Source organism: Pseudopipra pipra, chromosome 14 (genome assembly GCF_036250125.1).
Source record: "Pseudopipra pipra isolate bDixPip1 chromosome 14, bDixPip1.hap1, whole genome shotgun sequence".
NCBI lineage: Eukaryota > Metazoa > Chordata > Aves > Passeriformes > Pipridae > Pseudopipra > Pseudopipra pipra.
In genome coordinates, this window is record NC_087562.1 from 1,193,710 (window position 1) to 1,215,714 (window position 22,005).

A 22,005-nucleotide genomic window follows, 5' to 3' on the forward strand; every position below is an offset into this window, starting at 1 on the left:
TGACTTGGCACACGCCTGGCCCTGGCACAGGCCCCTGCCATCACGCCCCAGTGCATCAGCAGCTGTGTGACACTCATGTGACCTCGCGGGGCTGGCACACCGGGGCACCAACGATCTGCTCCAGGGGGGCAGAGATGAGGAAGGGGCCCATCTGCTCTGCCTTCTTCAGGCTTTTCCACACCGATTTCCCACCCTGGCCTGGCGAGGCTGGAGGAGACGCTGGGTTGGGGCGCTGGCAACACTCCCCATCAGGTCACCCAACAAGCTCCTGACAAGCCCAGACAGCTGAGTGGTAAAAATACTCCCTGGGCCGTTGTTTCGGCTGGATTAGCATCGACAAACCACCTTAGCCAGGCACCACAGGCAAAAGCCCAGCCAGGATAAAACTCCAAGGCAAAGGAGTCTTGAAGCAGGGGGCAGCTGGGATGGGGGGCCACCAGCACCAGGGAGCACACAGAAACCCCAGGGGTCAGGAGGGTGGATGCTCCACGGCTGGCAATGACTCCTGCACACAGGGTACTGTCCCCACACCCAAAATCTCAGCTAGCATCTTTTTTTTTTTTTTTTTTTTGTGCCTTCCACCCCAAAAACCCTCCCTGCTCTTTCGAGTGGGTGGGTAGAACCCGCCGGAGGAGTTGACCAGGGTGATGGCAGCTTGCCCGTCCCCCTCCTCCCCTGCACGCCCGGCTAATGGCGCACGGAAATGAATTCAGACGAGTGGGATGGAGCACCGCAGCCAGGAAGGAGACGGGCCCCGAGGTGCCACGCACGGCGCCGAGGGGACGGGGGTGCCGCCGTCCTGGGGCGCTGGGAGGGCACGGCAGGCTCCGGCCAGGCCAGTCCAGCTGGTTGCTGCTCCTGCTCGCGGGGAGGGTGTCAGAGCCACAGGACAGGGGCTCGGGCAGGGACTGCATCCCTGCCACCTCGCTGTGCCAGCTCCCCATCACCCCACTGTGCCAGCTCTGAGAGGAGGGGACTGAGATTTCCCACCAGTGGTGGCACTCCCGGGATCAATGTACTCCCTGAGGCATCTGGGGGCTTGGCAGATTGATTTGGCATCAATCAATCAATCAATCAATCAAGGGCTGAACCGCGAGGGCTCCCTGGGTGCTCCCCCTCAGCCCCCAGCCCCTGGGAGCAGAGCAGCACTCCCAAGGCAGGTGTCATCCGTGTGATGAGATCTGGCCGTTCTCTGCACCCCCCCAAGATCTCAGCAGAGAGGGGTGGTCACCCCGCCAGCCCTCCCTGGTGCCGCAGCACCCCGGTGGGAGCCCCGGGTCACGCTGGGCCGCCCGGGCAGTGAATCAGCAGCGCCCGGGGCAGCAGCCGGGCTGAGCCGTGCGCAGGCTGCAGGGGCGGAGGTTTTGCACTCGCTCCCGCCTGGCCAAGGATAAATAGGAGGCGGCTGCGAGTCCTGCCAAAGCTTCTTCCCATTGCCCAACGCGCCCGACAGCCGGCACCCAGCCCAGCCAGACATGGACTCCCAGGATTGCCCTTGTGCCACGGGTAAGCCACAGCTTCCCTCCGTCCCGGGGCAGCGGGAGCCCGAGCATCCCGGCGGGAACACCGGCACTCCCGCCCGACGGCCTCCTCCGACATTCCCGATGCTCTCTCTCTCGCCGGCTGGGCCGGCTGCTGAAATCCTCTCCCGGCACTGCGATGTCACACTGGGAGCCTCTCACTGGGAAGCGGCTGGGAATGCCTTGACCTCCCTGCTGAGGCTGAAGCATCAGCGGATGCTCCGAGGGGCGGCAATGCTCTCCCCCGCGGATCCCTGGGATAGGGGGATCCCCTCCCACCACCTCCTCTCAACCTCTTTTTCTCCTTTTCTTTCTGTTTTAGGTGGCACCTGCACCTGCGGGGACAACTGCAAATGCAAAAACTGCAAATGCACATCATGCAAAAAAGGTAAGAGGGATGTCTGAGCCCCCAGGGGGGCAAAAACACTCAGGGGGTGTTTCATATACATCCCAAGTACAGTGAGAATCCCAGCCCCTTGCCGGGCAACACAAGCCACCCAATATCACCTAAACCCTCACTCAGGCTCAGCACAAGGGGATGCCTGGGAAGGAAACTGGCACTGGGATTTCTCTCTGGGTGCTTCTGATGCTGTCACCCCCAGCAGAGGCATGTGCAGGAGGATTTGCAAAGAGAGGGACCCCAGTGAGCCCTTTGGGGTTCCTCGCCCTTCTGCTGCCCCTCCAGTGCTGGCCCTGGCTGCACAAACACCCGGGGAGATGCTGCCAGGGATGGAGATGCTGCTGTAAGGGAAGGACGTGGATACATGGGATGTCTCCAAGCCAGCGGGACCCTCCAAACCCCACCCTGAGAGCCCCCAGGAAAATATGTCCCTAATACATTTTTCTCTCTCCCCCAGGCTGCTGCTCCTGCTGCCCGGCGGGATGTGCCAAGTGTGCACAGGGCTGTGTCTGCAAGGGACCCCCCTCTGCCAAGTGCAGCTGCTGCAAATAGGGGACCCTGGCTGCACATCTGGGGGTGATGCACATCTGGGGGGGATAAAGAAGAATAACCTTATTGTGTATGTTGGTTGTCTTTTTTTATATGTGTGTTCAGATTTCTTTAGTGTTTGTCACCTAAATAAAGTGATATGTATATAAAGGTCCATGAGGAGCTTGGCACTTCTGTTGGATGGGGCGGTTTCCCAGGGGAGCGGGAGGGCAGCGTCTGTGGGCGGTCATGGCAAAGAGCCTGTGTCTTATTTTCTCTCCTTTCTTCCAGTCTTGGCTCTGCTCTGCTCTCCCTGCCAGCAGTTCTGACTCTTGTTTTAACACTTGTCCTACACAAGGGATTTTCCCCCCCCCCCCCGCCCTGTTGTTACCCAAGGGCAAATCCCATGCTCTCTCCTCCACCAGAGATCCTCGGGGCTAAAGCAGCTCATTATTACAAGCTTTCACTTTAATAACCACCCCGGCCCTGCCCATTTCCAGGGGGAACATTTCCACAGCAGGTGGGGCGCCGGGGAAACAGGTTTAGTTTTCCTCCTGGCAGTTTAGTTGAACTGGCTGGAAGAACCACACTGCTTCTTTCCCCACCACCTCTGTCAGCCTGGCTGGGTGCTCCTGGTGAGCATCAGGTGACCTGGTTCCCCACCACGGGGTGAAGTGCCCACACTGGGGTGTGATGCCCACAATGGGGTGCACTGCCTGCAGTAGGGTGCAGTGCCCCCCATGGGAGGTGATGCCCACACCAGGGGGTGATGGCCACCACGGTCTGCAATGCCCACACCGGGATGCAACGTCCATGATGGGATGTAATGCCTGTGATGGGCTGCAATGCCCTTGCTAGGGTACAAAGCCCACAATAGGATGTGATGCCTGCAATGGGAGGTGATGCCCATGCCAGTGTGGGATGCCTGCCCTGCCCAAGCACAGCCATCCTCCTGCCTGAGCTCTGCACCTCAGGAGCCAAGTGCCACTGTGCTGCCTCCCAGGACACACAAGGGGTCCTGCCTGTCCCTGCACTCCCCAAACACAGCCTTTCATGGCCTCCTTTCAGCTGCAAAACCTTTCCTGACCTATCCAGTCACCACTGCCAGGCCTCAGCCAGGCTTTTGGCACAGCCAACAGCACAGAACCCCTGCCCACTGGCTGCTCACAGTGCATATCCCGAGGGGATACCCCTTTGCTCCAGGAGGGCTCCTCCCCCAGGGTGTCCCCTGAGATGTCACCATCACCCCACACCTCTGAGGGGTGTGAGCCCACCCCTGTGCCAGCTGAATGTAGGGCAGGGCAGGGCATCATGCTAAACTTCATTCTGCAAAGAGCTGGGTTATCTTTATTCCTTCTATAACCCAGAGAGACTTAAGTGCCAACCATGCAAAAACACCATTGGTGAGCCCACAACGGGGTGAAGGAGAGGTTGCTAATGGGATTTATCACCCAGTGTGGTTTGGCCGGCGGGGCTCACAGTGTCGGTCCAGCTCTGCTGGTCCCTGTGGGTTTGCACTGGTCCTGCCCCGTGGCTCTGCACTGTGCCCATCCCTGTGCCCCACGGCAGTGTCATGGGAAGCAGCTGTCAGATACTGTCCTTCTTGCAGGGGAAGTGAGGGGCAGACAGGGGTTCCAGCAGCCCAGCTCTGAGCCCTGAGACCTGTGCTGGGCAGCTGCAGCTCCACTGCTCACTTTCTGGCTGCTGTAAAATCAGAGTTGGACCTGGCACTCCTCTTACATGGGAACAGCCTTGGGTTTAACTACTCCCTGCTCTGGGAAACTGGAATACTATCAGTAACACGGGAGACCCTCCTCGAGCTCTCCTCTCCCCACTGCTGTCCAGCATGTGCCCTGCATCCCGGCATTTCAGCAAGCCCATGGCTCGGGGAATGCACACTCATCCCCTGTCCTGCTTGCGGGGTGACCTCATTATTCAGTGGAAATGCCCCGATTGGGAAACCAGGCATTTTCCAGGCTCTTTTCCCATCCTAGCTTTGCACACAGTTCTGTGGGGATGCTGTGCTGCCCCTTCCTGCTCACAGTGACGTGGACCTGGGATGATGTGAGCCTGGGACAACGTGTCCTGGGATTCAGCACAGCTCGTCATTGTGTGAGATGCAGAATTTCTACAAATCTGGGAATTCCCCTGCTTTCCCTGCAGCTTTGCCCCTGCACACTCATGCCTCATTTTTGGTATGGCCCCGTGCAGGGGTGCACGATCTCATTTTGGGTGGCCAGGGGCTCTCATTTCCTCAGTCCTGGGTGCAGCAGAACCCACCCCGCTGGAGGGAGGGCTGGGGGAAGGGAGGCAGCCCCGTGCCGGGGGTGTCCGGGAGGGAAGTGATTTCGCAACCCATGTTTATGTGCAGTAAGACCACACGTGCTCGGTGATTCCAGCTCTCCTCCTTCCCGCTCAGCCGGGGGTGTGTGCAATGCCTGGTGTGTGCAATGCCTGCTGGCTGTGCCTCGCTGCTGGCTGTGCACACTGCCAGGAAAAAAACAACTCCGTGCTTCTGCAAACAAGCACGAGCCGTTCCCTGGCACAACCTCCCAGGGCCAACGACCCTCTCCTGGTCGCAGGGCCCACCAGTGCAGGATCCATGGGGGCAGAGCCCTCCTGCAGCGCTGGCTCCAAGCCCAGCTTTGTCACACGTGTGACACCACCACGAGCAGCGGGTGCAGGCACAGGGACGGCCTGGCCCTGGCCCAGCCACTGTTTCTGTGCTGGATGTTGAACTGGCCACGGGCACGTGCAGGGGGGTGGAAGCCAGTTGGCACATAAACACCATGACAAACACCTGTGGAAAAACCACAGGGATGGGAAACTGTGATTCCCAGCAGCCCTTGGCCAGCAATGCCATGTTCCCACACTGCATCCCCATGCTCACCCAAGCATGAAGCTGTGTCAGGGGAGGTTTAGGCTGGGTATTAGGAAAAGGTTCTTCACCCAGAAGTCAGGCAGGCACTGGAACAGGCTCCCCAGGGAAGTGGTCACAGCATCTGCCAGGAACTTCAGGAAGTGTTTGGACAACACGCTCAGGCACATGATGTGATTCTTGGTGTTGTCCTGTGCAGGGCCAGGAGTTGGACTTGATGATCCTTGTGGGTCTCTTCCAACTCAGGACATTCTATGATTCACCCCTCCTGGGAGGCCATTCGAGCACTCCAGCCCTGTGGAGCTACCCAGGGCCATCCTGCTGTCCAGTGGGACAGGCAGTCCCATCCCCAGGGACAGCCCCATACACCCCATGGCCACCCTTGGGATGGGGGGCACCGCCAACACCCCAGCGCTGGGCACACGGGGGGCAGTGTCGCAGGGTTGTCCCGAATGTGCAGGACCCGGTGGCAGAGCCACACTAGTGCTGTCACCCCCACACCGCGCACACTCCTTCCTCTCGCTCCCCCGGGATGCGGCACCCTGCCTGGGAGGGAGGGACCCTCCGGCTTCCCCGCAGCGGGCTGGGAGCGGGGGGGCTGGCACGTCCGTGACCCGGGTGAGCACGGCACGGCCCGGGGGTGAGCACGGCACGGTAGAGCACGGCACGGCACCGCCCCGGGGTGAGCACGGCACCGCCCCGGGTGAGCACGGCCCCGCGGCACCGCCCCGGGTGAGCACGGCCCGGCCCCGCGGCACCGCCCCGGGTGAGCACGGCCCGGTACAGCACGGCCCGGTACAGCACGGCCCCTCCGCACCGTGCGCAGCGCCAGCGCCGCCCCTGCCCGGCCACATAAATAGCGGGGAACCGGCACCGCTCGGCACCGCTGCCATCCCATCCCACCGACACGAGCCGAGCCGCGCGAACTGAGCTGAGCCGAGCCAAGCCGCGCGAACTGAGCTGAGCCGAGCCAAGCCGAGCCATGGACCCCCAGGACTGCACATGTGCCGCTGGTAAGTGCCCCGTCCTGTCCCGGCTCTCTCCCGGCTCTCTCTCTCCCGGCTCTCTCCCGGCTCACTCTGCTGTCCCGCCGTCCCCAGGTGACTCCTGCTCCTGCGCCGGGTCCTGCAAGTGCAAGAACTGCCGCTGCCGGAGCTGCCGCAAGAGTGAGTGGGGGGCTCAGGGTGGGGAGATCCGGCCTTGCCCTGGGGAGAGGGGGGGCTGTCACTGTCCTGTGGGACCCCAATGGGCACCTCCCTGCTCCATAGGAGGACCCCTCCTTGCCCTGGGGGCCGCCCTGGGGACCTCCCTGCTCCGTAGCGGAATCCCTCCTTGTCCTGTGGGAGCCCATGGAGACTTCACTGCCCCACAGGGGAACCCCTCCTTGCCCTGTCAGACTGCCATGGGGACCTCCCAACCCTTGTCCCGTAGACAGCCCCCTCTTGACTTGTAGGAACCCTTATGGAGACCCCTCCTCTCCCCCATGGGGAGGCCCCTGCCCTGTAGGACCCTCGTGGAATCCCTCCCTCTTCCTCTGGCCCATGGATACTCCCTCAGCTCCTCCCTGTGGGGAGGGCTGCCCCTGCCCTGTGGGACCCTCGTGGAGACCTCCAGTGCACTGGGATCACAGCCCATTGGGAACACAGAGGTGGTGTTTCCCAGTCTCCACCGCGTGCCCCTGCCCCATGGGACCCCTTTCCCTTCCAGCCGCCTCCTAACTCTTGTGTCCCCCCCTAGGCTGCTGTTCCTGCTGCCCCGCCAGCTGCAGCAACTGCGCCAAGGGCTGCGTGTGCAAGGAGCCGGCCAGCAGCAAGTGCAGCTGCTGCCACTGAGCCGCGCGGCTCCGCTGTAAATAGCCGGCACGCTTCGGGGGCGGGGGGCACGGAGAAAAAATACTTCTTTTTTCTTTTTTTTTTCACGTTTTGTATTTTCTGTACCAGTGGTGAAACTGGATGGAAATAAAGGATTTGTTCTCTAGGCACGAGTGCTGCTGTCGGGCTGGGCTGGAGGCTGAGAACGGTCACCACTCGTGACACCCGTGTGGGAATTGTCGCTGCAGGGTGCGAGGGGGCTGCTCACGAACACCCCCGTGGCCTTCCCTGAGTGGGCTCTGTGCCTCCCTGGGGGGAGAAAGGAGCCTGGGACATGGGACAGATCTCATCCTGCATGCGGGGTGGCTCTGGGCATCTTTAAGGAGCTGGTCTCTCCATGAGGACAGGTGACATGCCTAGGGGGGTGGGCGAGCAGTGGCAGGGAGGGCTCCAGCCCTCTCCAGCCTTTCTTTGGCTTCATGGCAGGTGCCTCTGCACCACCCTGGAACTTCCTCTGGGTGAAAGAGCTTGTGGGAGCAAGCATGGGAAGGTGGCGTGGGCTGGCAAGGTGCCTGCCCTGAGCTGCTGCTGGAGAGCACTTGGAGAAATCCTAGTGGGGACAAATCTCCCTTCCCCAGGAACTTGTGCTTTACAAACCCCAATCTATTGCAGAGCATATCATTCCCAAACAGGCACTTTCCCTGCAGCCTCCCCATGCCAAATACCTCCAGCTACAGTGCTTGGCTCCTCCTGCCCGGGCAGGAGCACTTTTTTCCGGCTCATTTTTGGGGAACACCTTGCTTGGAGCTGCGATGACCTTCAGAGGCAGGAGGGCAGATAACCACAGCCGTGAAAGCAACACTCGGCTGCCTGGATGAGGGGTGGCTGCTGGGAGTGGGGGAGGGAGGACACTGGGAAGGTGCACAAGGTGTGTTTTGCTTCCAAAAGTCTCTGCCAAGTGAAAGAGTCATTTTTCAAGCACTGGCTTGCCCATACATGTCCCCTGGGTGTGCCCCACCACAGATGCAGGTTCCCAGCCCTGCTGCCATCGCCCTTTCTCTGCTTCTTGGGGCAGTGGGACAGCTCAGCCTGACAGGGATGTCTCCTCCAGCCCTTGGCGGCAAGACACCAGGGACAGGACCAATTTAAAAAGCAGCAAAATCGGTCCCTTTGGCACCCGTGTAGTCCTTTCTGCTAGGCTGGGTGGCACAAGGTGGGTTGTCTGCAAGGGGGGAGTATGTTGGTCCCCAGGGATGTTCCAGGCACCCAGGGGAGCTGCTCACCCCTTCCCCAAAGGTTTGCCCAGCTTCAGCACGTGGCTCTGCAGTCGGTGCCCAGCCTGCTCAGCACCCAGCCTTGCCAGTGAGAAAAGCAACACTCAGCTCAGCACCCATTTGCCTTTTAAATGCTTTGCCCTATTACATTAGTGTATCTTTGCCTAAGCAGCCTTCCAGCACTGCCTGTTGCAACAGAGGCTTAGCGCTGCAGATGGGTTATAAGGGTCTGCCCTGCCCTAAGTGCATATAAAAACCCATAAATCCCATGAGAAGACGCTTTGCTGGAAAACAAGACTGGCTTGGCCCCACTGCTGGAGCCCCACTGTGCAGCAGGGCTGTGACCCCGGCCACTGCAGCAGAGGGGCTGCAAACTGAGCCCCCTGGGGCTGGGCACCCACATCCTGCACCAGAAACAAAGCTGGGGCACGGATGGGGTTTCCCCTCACAGGAAGAGCCTCAGGCACCAACTGCTCCCTGTTCCCAGTGACGTGCCAGGGTGAGATGTGGGCACACACCTCTGCACCCTGCTGGTGCCAGCCTGCCCTGCCTGCTCCTGGTTCTGCCTGCACATCCATCTGGCAGAGGTGGGAACTCTCAGCCTCGGTGCCCTTTCCAGCCTCCCCAAGAGGGGTCTGGGGAGAGGAAAGCTACAGGATAAATGGAAAGAGTGCGGGCACCCATGTGAGGCACTGGCCTGGGATATATCCAGCACCTGGCTTTGACTATGGCTGCACTCAGTGAGGTACCTGAGAGCTTTCTGGTCCCCTCAGGAGCATTTTCTATATAAAAAAGTACTTTTTGATGAAGCAGGAACTGCTCTCAGCCTGCAGACAGCTCTGTATAGCAGGAGAGCGATGGGAGCCTTTGCTTGATGCAAGAAGAGGCTGATGTGCTTTATCCAGCCCCTCAAAGAAAAGCCCAGCTCAGTTTGCAGAGGAGGTTGGAGGTGACCAAGCATCCCCTCGGGCATCCAAAGGGAGCCAGGGCAGGGGGTCCTGGGCACAACCCCAGTCAGGCAGCCCTGCAGCTGCCCATGCAGCTGCATTCAGTTCCACTTTTTCTGGCTCTGCATGAGCCCCAGAGGCATGATGGATGTTCATGACCCTGCTGACATGATGATGACACGTGCCCTGTGCAGACAGGGTGTGCACCCTGTGCAGAGGAGGGATGCACTGGGTGCAGAGGGGACGAGCACCCTGTGCACATGACACACACCCTGTGCAGAGGGGACATCGTCCTGTGCTGAGGGGACAAGCACTGTGTGCAGAGGGGAGGTGCACCCAGTGCAGAGAGTAAACATACCCTGTGCAGAGAGTAAACACACCCTGTGCAGAGGTGACAGGCACGTGTGCACAGGGGAAATACACCCTGTCCCCAGGGAAAATGCACTCAGTGCAGAGGGAAAATGCACTCAGTGCAGAGGGGGAATCATAGTAATAGAACTGTTAAGGTGGAAAAAGCCCTCTAAGGTCATCAAGTACAACCATTACCCCAGCACTGCCAAACCCACCACTAAATCATGTCCCCAAGTGATAGACCTACACGTCTTTTAAATCCCCCCAGGGGTGGTGGCTCCACCACTTCCCTGGGCAGCCTGTTCCAGTGCTTGGCAACACTTTCAGTGAAGATATTTTTACTAATATCCGATCTAAACCGCCCCTGGCACAGGATTGTCGAGCACCCCATGCTCAGGGGATGGGCAGCCAGGGCAGAGGGGACGGGCACCTGGTGTAGAGGGGACAGCGCCCCGTGCACCCCCTGCAGAGGGGACGGGCACCCACAGAGGGGACAGCACCCACCGTTCGGAGGGCTCGGGCCCCACCGCAGGAGCGGCTCCTCCCGCGCCGAGCCCTTCCGCAGGGATCTGCTGCCACCTGCCTGCCCGCAGCACCGCGTCCCTGCCCGTCCCCGCTTCCCGCCGTGCCATCCTGGCCTTGCTCCCCTGCTCTCTGCCTCTGCCCGCTATCCCGGGTCCCTGCCTGTCCCCATTCCCCCGGTCCCTGCCTGTCCCCATTCCCCCGGTCCCTGCCTGCGCCCCTTCCCTCCCGGTCTCGGCCCCTCAGGACGGCTGTTCCCCCCTCCCGTCCCAGAGGCACCAGCACCGCTCCCCGGGCAGACCAGGACTCTCCTCTCCGCTGGAAAGGTGCCCCGGGAGCCTGGACGGGCTCAGGGAAAGGTGGGGTGGCACAGCCACCCTGCCAGGGCACCCATCCCGTCGGGACGCCCATCACACCAGGACGTCTGTCCCACCAAGGCACTTCCATCCCACAGGGCACCCATCCCACCAGGACATCCATTCCACCAGGGTATCCTGTCGGGGACAAGTGCACCCCTCAAACTGTCTGCCCCAAACACTCCAGCGCCAGAGCGCCCTCCCCCTGCTGATTTTTGGGATGAAGTTCCACGGTTGGTTTAACTGGGCACCCTGTGGGCCAAGCCCCAGCACAGCAGACCCCAGAGCATGGAACAGCCCATGCCACAGAGAAAACATACTTTATATGTGCCAGGCCTCAGCATATAGTGCTAAATACACCAGAAATTGCTAAACCTACAGATTTACAAAGAACACGGGCTCCAGGGAGCCAGGCAGGCACACAGCATCGGAAAAAAAATGATTTTTTGGTGACACCAGCCAGCTGCTGAACAACCAGTGAGTGTCACTATTCAGGGAGAGCAACCTCCCCACCTCAGAGGGGGAGAATTCAGCGTTTGCACTTTTTTTTTTTGCTGGGGAAGGTGGCTGAGCTGGAATGGCTGTGAGTCACCTTCACCCCCTCGGAGGCCAAACCCTCCTGGAGCTCTGGCAGCCTTGGTGCTGTGCCCGCTGCCCTGGGGAGCCTGGGGAGCGCCCGACCCCTCTGGGGAAGAACCTTCTCCTAGTATCCAAGCTAAACCTCCCCCGACTGGGCCGCACGCCGTCCCCCGGGTGCTGTCACTGCGGATGAAGGGATCTGTACTCCCTGGATTTCTCCCGGCGATCCCGCCGCGGCGCGCGGGGCCGGCCGGAGTGGCGGGGGGCAGCCTCGAACCCGCGGCCGCCGGAGCCGCCGCCCCCGCCGCGCCGTGCGCGCGTCCCTCCGGGAGCGCCTCGGCGGCGCTGTTCTCGCGAGGGGGCGCAGGGGGGCGGGCCGGACCAATAGGAGCGCGCGGCTCGGGGAAGCGCGGCGGCTCGGCCAATGGGGGCGCGGGGAGGGAGGCGCGGGCGGCCAATGGGGGCGCGCGGCGCGGGGCTGGCGGGCGCGGCGGGCGGCGCGGGGCGAGAGCGCAGGTGAGGTGCGGGCGGGGCGGGCGCCGCGCGGGCGGGACGGGGCTGCGCGTCCCGCCGCCTCCCCTCCCTCCTCCTCCTCTGCCCGCTGTGGCTTCTCACCCCCCGCGCCGGGCCCCGAGCCCCCCGGCAGCCGTCCCCCGCCCGCGGGGCCCGTGCAGGCCGCTGCGGCGGGAGGCTGGCGGGGAGCGCTCGCGGGCCTCCCCGTGTGGGGGCTCCCCGGGAGTTGCCGCGTGTCGCTGCCCGAGCAGAGCTCACGCAGCGGGGCCGGCTGCGGGTGCCCGAGGACGGGTCTGTGCTCCCGAGCCGGGTCGGCAGCGCCGAGCCTGGCTGTAGGAGAGGAGCTTTAACCAGGGTGCCGTGGTGGGGCCGCAGGAAGCTGAAGCTCGTTGTTTGGGGAGGTTTCAGGAGCGCGGGGTTGTGCGTGCGTGTGGTTTGGTGTCTCTGTTTCAAGTTCTGTGCGTGGGGGTCGTTCCTCAGCACGGCAGGGGTAATGGTTGGTTCCCAGGGAATCACAGAATGTTAAGGGGTTGGAAGGAACCCTAAACTAGTCCCAACCCCCCCTGCCATGGGCAGGGACACCTCCTGCTAGACCCTGTTGCTGAAGGCCTTGAACGCTGCCAGGCTTCAGGCAGCCACAACCTCCCTGGGCAACTTGTTCCAGTGTCTCACCACCCTCTCAGTAAAGAATTTCTTCCTAATATCCAACCTAAATTTCCACTCTTTCAGTTTGTACTCATTACTCCTTGTCCTGTCACTGCAGTTCCTGAGGAAGGGCCCCTCTCCAGCTTCCCTGTAGGCCCCCTTCAGATACTGGAAGGTTGCTATGAGGGAAAGAACACCTGCTGTCCTGTGTCTGAGCTCATGAAAGGCACAGTGCTCACAGCCCTGCCCCTGGCTCAACTGCTGTTTCACAGCAGATTTTGTTAAGCTCATGTGTCCTCGTAGTTCGTAGAATATCCTGAGTTGGAAGGGACCCACAAGGATCACTGAAGTCCAGCTCCTGGACCTGCACAGCACAGCCCCAAGAATCACACCAAGAAGCAACCACTAAGTTGCCAGGCATTGCTTTTGTGTATGCCTGGTGGGATGCAGAAGGTAAACCATATATGATGTTTGGGGCTGTGGTGTTTTTCAGGTCAGTAAGTTTGGTGCAGGAGAGGATAGCTGTCTTTAAACACTTCATGTGGACCCTTCACCCTGTCCTTGAAGGAGATGATGATTAGCCCTTTACCCCAGCTCACAGGTCCTCTCTACCAACAGCAGGTCTCACTTCTCAGGTAAAAGAGGTGAAAATGACTGTAAGGATTTCTTACAGCACACCTTGGATGCAGGGCTCTGTTCCTGAACCTGAAGAGTGCTACTTGTTTGTCTCTCCTGGGCAAGATAATATGTTACAGGTGTGGTTTTCCCAGAGTCATCATAAAGGGCACACAGGGTACAGAGTAACTTGCTTTCCCTGTTTGGTCCCAACTGCAGGCAACAGCCAGACTTCTGTGAAGCGATGCTGAGGCATCTTTGTGTTAAACCCTGAGCTGTGGATGCACTGAGTATTGGTATCTAATTAGCAACTACTGTGGACTGTCAGGTGCCATCTGCATGCCAACATTATTCTAACCCAGAATATCTGAACAGCAAGTGGAAGGGTTTGAATTAAAGTCCAGGTGCAAAGAAGGGCTGTTTCTCTTCTGCAATATGGTCACAGTGTTTTAGGGACAGTAGTTATGGCACAGAGAGCTAAGGTGAGGGTGACAAAGAAACACCAGTTCCTGTGTACTTCACCACTCTTCACTTATGTTTTGTCTTAAAAAGGTTTCCTACCCCTTGGGAAAACTTACAAATAGAAAAAGCTTAAAATTGCTTGGAGAATGTACATGATTCTGTCATCTAAATCCATAATGTTTCTGTGGTGCTGATATGACAGGGAATTCGGTGAGGGGGCAGGATATGGGGTTTCATTTAAGGAATTTCAAATGATAAACCAAATGCTCTATTTAATGAGGGTCAGTTTGCTACCCTCAGTGGGAAGTTAGTGCCCTGCTGAGTTGGGTGAGTCAGGTGCTTAAAATAAGTACTAAATGTTTGGAAAGGAGGGAGGGTGGTAAGATGACAAAGCTTCCAGCTGAGTCAGTTACTCAGGACAGTGGGGGTTGAGACCACTGTGAGGAACTTATGGCAGATAAAAGGCAGTGTTGAAAAATATGTGATACTGTGTATTGGAAGAAATCACTTAAAATGCCTACTCTTCAGTTCCAGGTTAAATAATGAACAGTGTAGAGAAGAGCTGTGTGCTCTTGTTTCTCCTTTCTCACAGCACAAGAGCAAATAACTGAATGTTATTGCCTTTAAAACTGAAAAAAAAACCCAAACATTTTTGTTCAACATACATACTGTAAGGGCTCTTTGGGGCCATAGAAAGATTGAACTTTTGCATGTCTACCTACAGATGAGATGAAGAAGAGAAGATGCAGGACTGAAAGTCTTTATGGGTGGCAGAGGAGCATTGATTGAACGGTAGTAGAAGAAACAATAGGTTTGGAACATTGTTGTGTGGCCTATTCAGGAGCTTTTAGGTATTTGTTTTTAAGCTGGCCTATCCTGATTTCATCTGGTTTTAGAGTAACTAGGGTATGGAAGTTTTCCCTCTGTTAGGTTTGATTAAATATTTATTATTGTGCTTTACGGGCTAGAGGGTGAAAGTGTGCAGCAAATATTTGGGTTGTACCTGGTCACTTTCATTTGGAAAATGAAATTTTCATGGAAGATAAGGCAGGAAGAGACCTCAAGAGTTGACCCCAATGGTTTCTCCTGCTACTGGTGAGGGATAAGAAGGTCTCCACCCTTTCTACTTTATGCCTGTCCTACTCTTCAAGATCCCCAGTATCAGTGTCTGCATCCTTAGAAGGCAGCTCATTTCAGTGTCTGTCTAATATCCTATAAATGTAATTGTGCTTCCCTTTAAAAACAAACAAAAATTTGACCACCTGCTCTTTGATTTCCATCTCTGCATTTCTTAATCAGCTCCCCTGTCTGTAACAGGGGGATTATGTTGCTGACTTCCTCTCTGAAATGCCTCTGTGTCTGCTGCTGCCAAGAGCCATGCAAGAGCTGGGTGTAATTGCTTCTGCTCACACAGAATTCTCCAGGCCTACGAAATGGGCCTTTTACTTATTCATTTTTATCTCAGTAGACAGAAGCTGCCACACTCTCTGGAGCAGCCCAGGCTTGGAGCCTGTTGGAAAAGCACTTTGGCCTCAGATCTTGGCTCTAGCAAGTAGAGAATTGCCAGCTTTCTCTTACCACTGCACTCTTCTGTCTGCCCTCCCCAGGAAGCTGATCCTGACTCATCAGACTGGGTCTCTTGGGCACCCTCAGGTTGGAGCCTCTGTGAGAGGCCTGTGCTGAATTTCTTCCTCTTCGTTTCCTGTTTTGAGGAATCTTTCTGCAACTTGGGGAACTCTTGGTCCATCAGTTATGCTGAATGTAGTGGGTGAGGCTTTCCTTCTCCCCTCTGATGTCTTCCTCCTTTCTTTTTCCCACAGCACTGGAAAAATCTGAAGTTTTTACTCTGTTTCTCGAAGTTAATTAATTAGATGACACGAATCCTGTCAGCATGTGAAGTACAATAGACAATTCCATGTGCTGGTTGGAGAATTTCAGCTTTGTGTCTTTACTAATCTAGTACAGTAAAATCTTTATGGTGGCCATATTTGGTACAGCATTCTTCCTTAGATAGTATTGCAGTGCTCTTGAGAAGTTTTTAGCATTTCTTAGGTAATAAATCATCAATTATAATCAGTCTGAAGCGACTTAAGAAACCTGTCATCCTTCCTGTTTTCTTTTTGGCTTAAATTCAGTTCACTTGTACAATATATAGTGCTTATGTGTGGTTTTGAGTTTTGGGGAAACATTAAACTGGGGTTTAATGGAATCATAGTCTAATGCAGGAGCTTCTATTGATAAGTCATCAAGCTGTTTTAGTGAAGAGCCTTTTCAGTCCTGGCTTTTAGCCCAAGGTCGATCTAGTTTCACCGAAGTTAATTTAATTTCTGACGTATTTTCTTTTCTTTAGGTGTCAGTTGTTGCTCCTTCCCCAGCCAGACATGAAAGTCTGCCATCACTCTGCTCATTACTGTGGTAGCAGTTTCCATCTTGCACAGCAGCCTGAAGAGTCAGACTGCAGTCTTTTGACTGTAGTAAATTCTGTCAGGGTGGAGACAAAGTTGTTCGTGCTGTTACGAAAATACAAATATTCAGTCTAAATATTTGAATTCTGTCACTTAGAAAAAGCTGTTTAGTGTTGGCTCTCTAAGTTTTGAATTGTCCCTTCCAGTGCTTGGTTATAATCACAGGTACTTCTAACTTGCTCCAAAATAACTAGTTTATTCTGTATTTGCTGAATTGGTTCAGTCTCACAGAGTTGTTGCAGTTGCCCTACACAGGCAGATTTATGGGACAGACCTTACATGGTATTGGCGTGGTGTCTGTGGCTAAGATGTGCAGGTTTGGGAGCAGTTCTCTAGCACTGATTCTTCATGCTTTTGGTTTCAGTGCTCTGAGAAGTCAGTGCTTCTTACACTGCCGGCTTTTTATCTTGGTAATGAAAAGAGGAAGTGGACCAGATCGGCTCAAATCAGGCTGATGTCTGTGCTGTTCCCGCAGTCACTGCTCCCCGAGGAGCTGATCAGTTCGTAGCTGTACAGAATGTGGCTGTTCTGGTCAGTGTCTGCCAACAGAGGCTGTTCCTGGCAGGGGTGCACCTGAGTTATCGCAAGTAAACACTGGAAAGATGTTCTGTACTGCATTGCAGGGCATGAAACTGCTTCTTTCCAGCCTCCTCCTCCCTGTTCCGCTCCATCTCGGTGGCACGCTAATCTGGGCAAACAAATCCGGTCTCTGCTATCTCACCTGATTAGGAAGTCAGTGCAAATCCCATCCCTGCCTCCCCCAGCAGCTCCCAGCTTCCCAGAAGTGTGTGGGGAGTGCTTGTGAAATGCTCCCTTCCTGGATGCCGGCTGGTGGGGTTTGTCCTGGCACCCAGGCGGGAGGGGTGGGTTTCTCTCTCTAACTGCATATGTCTGAATGAATCATCATGCAGTGCTTTTAAATCACTTGTCCAGACAGAGGAAGGCACTGCTACTGGTAGTTGTACTTGGGAATGGTGGCGAGACTGAGAACGTGAGGAATGTTCAAACTGTGCTGTAAAATTGCTTTGGTGTGGTTGAGGGGTACCAAGAAATACTTGAATTGCAGGCTACTGTTGGTTTGTAAAAATCTCTGTTTTCTTCTCGGTGGGCTCCCTTGAACCAGATAGTCCCCAGTGATTTTACTTTGGAGTAAATGATAAAGAGCTGGAGCTAATGCTTGAGATCTGGATCATCTTATTTCATCCCAGGCCTTCTGCATTGGAACAAAGTGTACTTCTTTTGACTGGGGGTTAATGAAATATGGACTAACACATTTTAATAGCTAGTTATGACTGTCTATGTGCATCTATAGCTCTTAACCTCATGTTTATGTGTGTTTTCAGCCCTCCTATATTCCTATCGTGCATATGTATGCATCTGTTTATAATATATAAAAATACAGAATGATAGAATGGAAAGGGACCCATAAGGATCAGGGAGTCCAGTTCTCTAAGCTATTTATTTATGTGTGTGTACAAGTAGTTTATGGCTAAATTAACACTAAATTCTCCTTGGGACTTCTCTGCTTTCACCCTCCTTTGTATTAAGGCAATATATGAACTGTCATATGGGATCTGCATCCCACTTCTGACAGGTCCATAAATTGCAGTCCTGCAAGGGAAAGCTCTCTGAGACCACTTGAAAGGATTTCCTTGATGTTTAATGCTTGGGGAGGATGGACAGAGCATCCTGTTCTAGAAGACCTGCTCTTGGTGGCCTGTCTGTGACCTTGCAAGTGTGGAAACAGTTTATAGCTGATCAGGAATTTTCTCTCTCTCCAAAGTGTGTCTTGAGTGAAACCTGCCGCAGAGATGGACACGGACGGCTTTGGGGAGCTGCTCCAGCAGGCAGAACAGCTGGCAGCTGAGACAGAGGGGATCTCGGAGCTGCCTCACGTGGAGCGGAACCTGCAGGAGATCCAGCAGGCCGGGGAGCGGCTGCGCTCCCGCACCCTGACCCGCACCTCCCAGGAGACGGCCGACGTGAAGGCGTGAGTGTGGGGCACTGGCACTGCCATCCCGTGTGGGGCATGGCACTGCCATCCCGTGTGGGGCACTGGCACTGCCATCCCGTGTGGGGCATGGCACTGCCATCCCGTGTGGGGCACTGGCACTGCCATCCCTTTGTGGGGCACTGGCACTGCCATCCCGTGTGGGGCACTGGCACTGCCATCCCGTGTGGGGCACTGGCACTGCCATCCCGTGTGGGGCACTGGCACTGCACACCCTGTGTGGGGCACTGGCACTGCCATCCCGTGTGGGGCACTGGCACTGCCATCCCTTTGTGGGGCACTGGCACTGCACACCCTGCATGGGCAGGGGAAGCTGCTCACGGGGTTTAGTTTCTAACGGGTGGGGACTCCTGCGAGGAGGACGTGCCTGGGATAAATACGATAACTGCAAAGCTTGGTTAGTGTGGGGTGTTGTGGTTTGAAACCCCCAAAAATCCAATTCTTGAGTCCAAGCCCCCCTCCCACAACTCACCCCAGTGTGAGGGGGGTTTCCAGACACAACACAAGACTCAATATGGCGGAAAGGGAATTATATTACAATTATTACACAAATAAATATTATAATACATTATATACACAATCCTAACTATCTCTCCTATGATAAAGCAATATTTACATTGGATCAAATCTCTTTTCCCTCCAATAAAAGTCCAGAAGGGAAGAAGGAAAGATCCTTTCCACTTTCAGGGCAGCAGTGTCTCTCCTCTCCAGTGCAGCAGTCATAGCTGGAGTTGTAGCTGGATCTCTTTCCATTACACACAAGGGGGTCTCCTCTCACCCCTCTTGGCCCTTCGGGGGTATTTTTTCCCCGAAAAAAAAAAGTGTTTTTCCCCACCACAGGGGTTTTTTATTTTGGTTTTTTTTTCCCTCCCACCTTTCTCATACTTCCAAAAAACAACAGAGTAATTGAAGGATTTATTTGAGTAGCTGCTGTTCTCAATTTTGGGCACTAAAGGCAAAAAGTGCATACCTTGCTCTGGCTGCTGCTGAAGGTGTTTTTACCAACATAGTGTACATTTTTTCTGTCTGGAAGGACTTGGCAGCTGTGCAGCACTGCAGTGGAACAGCAGAAAGAGTTCAGCAGGCTGAGGTGGTTGGATAGACACACAGGGCTGTTCTAAGTTTGGTTTTGTGCAGTTTTTATAACATGTCTGGGAGCACTGTCTGTACGTGGCTCGCTGCTGACCTAAATATTGGCAATGAGTCTGGGTTTGGAGTTCTGTCTGTTCAATACTAATTTCATATCTGTACAATTTCTTCCTTATAGGTCTGTTCTTCTGGGGTCTAGAGGGCTTGATATATCTCACATTTCTCAACGACTCGAGAGCCTGAGTGCAGTCACTACGTTTGAGCCTCTGGAACCTGTGAAGGACACTGACATCCAGGTAGGGACATTGGTGACACGTGAATTACACTGTGCTGGTCACTGCCGTTCTTGTGTTGTGGTTCAAACCTGTTCTTAGGCCTCTGTGGAGATGCTCTTGCTCTGTGTTTAATTCACTGGCGAGAGGAAATGCAGAGGAGGGATGTTGCTTTCAATGATGAAAGATGTTTGAATTAACTGTCAGAAGCAGCATTAAGTGTCAAGATAGCAGACATGTATTTTAAGATCCAAATTCTTGCTGAAGTCAAGAAGAACTAGGTACATACTTACTTTCTTTGTGGACCTGTCTTGGTTGGCTTTGCAAGCCTAAATTGCCCAGGGATGCTTCTCCCTCGTAGTTTTGAGACCTATTTTAATGTTTAATTGGAAAATCACATGTGGAACCACTTGGCAATTTTGAGGTGTTGGAATAGGGGCCATTTAAATCAACAAGCAGAAGAGGTGAGTGTAGCTTTTTTCTTTCACTGTATCTCAGATGTCATAACCTTGTCTTGGTGGTAGACTGAATTTGCCATGTTTCATATGCTTTACCAGGTGATTTAATCTTGTAAATTTTCCTGTGGATTGTCTCCCTGGGTGTCTTAAAAATTCATGTGAACCATCTATTTTTGCTTTCCGGCCGTCGCCTGCCCCTGTAGAGTATCTTCCTGATGAAATCTGCAGGATTCATTACTCAGTTAAGGGCTGGTAATGGAATCGACGTTGTGGGTTGCATTGAAGGTAGCAGTCTGAATTACTGGTTAATCATTTCAAAGTTTATCTTCTCTCCTTACTGGCAGACGACTAAATTATGAGGGTTAAAAGAGTTGTAAGCTCTTCTTTTTTTTTTTTTTTTTTTTTTTTCTTCAGGAGTAGTGTGCTCTGAACTACTTAACTTCAGGAGGGGCAGGGATGCATGTGAAATTACCCCATTTTATCTAATGTATGTTTTATTTTAGCATTTGGTGCCGTCCATTTTGGGTGAATGGGCCCTTAGTTTAGTCTCGTTCTGGTGTTAGGAGCCCTGTGGTCTCCTGTCTTCAGGCAGACTTATTTAATCCCAGTTCTCTAAGGCCTGCTTTCACCAAAAATTAGGGTACTCTGGAGACTTTATCTATTGCCTGATCATAGAGTGAGAGCTCTAAACCGCTGGCATTGTTCACTTTCTATCTTTTCTCATTTTATTCCTTTGTTCCAGTTTGTGATGTTGTTGTATTTCTAATTGGTAGTGTTAAACTTTGTACAAGTCTTCCTTGGCCTCATTCTGTCTAGATTTTTTTTCAAGAACTCTTGCCTCTTTTTTTCTTTTTCTTTAGAGTTTACTACTGTTGCTAATTCTTTGATTTCTGGTGTTTTTCCTTTCTGCTTTAAGAAGAATCTTTTTGTGGTGTTTTTACCAACAAGCCCAGAAGCAGTGGAGTGCTCGCTCTTTCAATCTGAGATTTGTGGCATGTAAGAAAATAGATAGGACTGCCTGATAATCACATTTTATATTATGACTGGTAACCTAACTAAAATGTGAAGGTTTTCTTCTTTCTTAATTATACCAGATCTCGAGGCCTAATTTGTTACCATGATTCTGGTATATTCTTACGGTGATCCCAGAATGTTTTCTCCAGTATATTATTTTTAGTCACCCTTGTCAATATTTGAATGTATCCTCCTGTTCAGGAAAAGCTTCAAGTTTAACGTAAAATTGCTGGTTAATTGTAAATCAATGTGTTTAAGTGGCCAAATCAGCCAATGAGATTCAGCCCTTTCTTTAGGAAAACAGCTTAAAAGTACAAATGAGAAACAGGATTAAAATCAATCATTTAAATCAAAGTTCCCTGTTTGCTCTTTTGCATCATGATTAACACTGGTGGTTTAATCAGTGATCACTTTAACGACTCATCTCTTAGGCCTAATATTCACGTGCTTGGAATCTTAAATTTTTTTTGCAGGCCATGTGCAGAGAACATTCGTAGTCAATTAGCTAAGAGTGATTTGCAGTGGGAAGCATGGCCAGGGGGCTCCCTTTTAGACCATCTTGCAGGCACATGAGTGAAGTGTGAGTTCTGAATGTTTTGTCCCTGCTCGTTTTTGCAGTTCACAGGTGCAGTGATTTTTATGTTGTCTTGCAGAACATCATCCTCTGCTCTGTCTGAGGATATTTGCAGTCACATCTCAAGCTGTCTGGCTGGTGTCAGCAGTGCTCTGTTACCTGATAGTTACTTGCTTAGAATATGGACAAGTCCCTGCACTCATCTGTAGGTTCTGGTATGCAGTCATCAACACTTTCAGGGTAGTTTGTTGCTAATTATGTAAGACACTGCTGACTGTCCTCTAATTAGCTCTACTAATAAAGAAAGTCTTAAAGTTATTTGGTGCTTTAGATAAAGATGTGCTATGAAAGTTTCTTTCTATGTTACTTTTTCTTATACCTTCTGATGATGGGATTTGTTTTCCTTCTTCCTAGATAATTAGTTTTATAAGGCTCCTTCAGAGGTTTTGTGTTTATTTTGGGCCAGATGTAACTATCTCTTTGCACTGTGTAGAATCCCTCCTCCGTAAGTTGCTCCCATTGTTTCTGGAAGGCAGAGTGAACAGTGATAAAAGGGAGGGATCTGGTTTATTTCTTTAGGAGGCTTTACTCTGCTGTTACTCAGTATTTACACAGACATGCTGGAAGGTTTTAATTCTGTGGATTGGGAAGGGCTGTTCTGTTCTGCATCGAGTCCTCAGCCTGTGCTTTCCAGCGTAACCATTCCTCTTTTCAACCAGCA

The 22,005-nt window shown here is 53.8% G+C and overlaps 3 protein-coding genes across 3 annotated transcripts in view; all 3 read left to right on the forward strand.

Annotated features, from left to right (window-relative positions):
* Window positions 1–1,352: 1,352 nt before the first annotated feature.
* LOC135421855 (metallothionein-1) lies at window positions 1,353–2,623 on the forward strand. Its single transcript, XM_064670649.1, has 3 exons — window positions 1,353–1,506; window positions 1,843–1,908; window positions 2,378–2,623. Exons 1-3 carry the CDS (start codon window positions 1,476–1,478, stop codon window positions 2,470–2,472), a joined length of 192 nt encoding a protein of 63 aa, XP_064526719.1. The 5' UTR covers window positions 1,353–1,475; the 3' UTR covers window positions 2,473–2,623.
* Window positions 2,624–6,264: 3,641 nt separating this feature from the next.
* Window positions 6,265–7,301, forward strand: LOC135421856 (metallothionein-2). The gene is made up of 3 exons (XM_064670651.1): window positions 6,265–6,339; window positions 6,427–6,492; window positions 7,064–7,301. The coding sequence occupies exons 1-3, from the start codon at window positions 6,309–6,311 to the stop codon at window positions 7,156–7,158; spliced, it is 192 nt and encodes a 63-aa protein (XP_064526721.1). The 5' UTR covers window positions 6,265–6,308; the 3' UTR covers window positions 7,159–7,301.
* A 5,453-nt stretch (window positions 7,302–12,754) lies between these two features.
* The window catches only part of NUP93 (nucleoporin 93), a 75,968-nt gene continuing 66,717 nt past the window's right edge, over window positions 12,755–22,005 (forward strand). Inside the window, exons 1-3 of the mRNA XM_064670661.1 lie at window positions 12,755–12,777; window positions 17,650–17,856; window positions 19,145–19,262. Coding sequence (XP_064526731.1) covers window positions 17,678–17,856; window positions 19,145–19,262 — 297 coding nt within the window. The 5' untranslated portion in view covers window positions 12,755–12,777; window positions 17,650–17,677. The remainder of the gene's footprint in view (window positions 12,778–17,649; window positions 17,857–19,144; window positions 19,263–22,005) is intronic.

Excerpts from the sequence above, each read along its gene's own strand:
- LOC135421855 (XM_064670649.1), top strand. The coding sequence starts at position 1,476 with ATGGACTCCCAGGATTGCCCTTGTGCCACGG. Across the intron at positions 1,507-1,842 it reads GGATTGCCCTTGTGCCACGG|GTGGCACCTGCACCTGCGGG; the intron begins GTAAGCCACAGC and ends TTTCTGTTTTAG. Across the intron at positions 1,909-2,377 it reads ATGCACATCATGCAAAAAAG|GCTGCTGCTCCTGCTGCCCG; the intron begins GTAAGAGGGATG and ends TCTCTCCCCCAG.
- LOC135421856 (XM_064670651.1), top strand. The coding sequence starts at position 6,309 with ATGGACCCCCAGGACTGCACATGTGCCGCTG. Across the intron at positions 6,340-6,426 it reads GGACTGCACATGTGCCGCTG|GTGACTCCTGCTCCTGCGCC; the intron begins GTAAGTGCCCCG and ends CGCCGTCCCCAG. Across the intron at positions 6,493-7,063 it reads CTGCCGGAGCTGCCGCAAGA|GCTGCTGTTCCTGCTGCCCC; the intron begins GTGAGTGGGGGG and ends GTCCCCCCCTAG.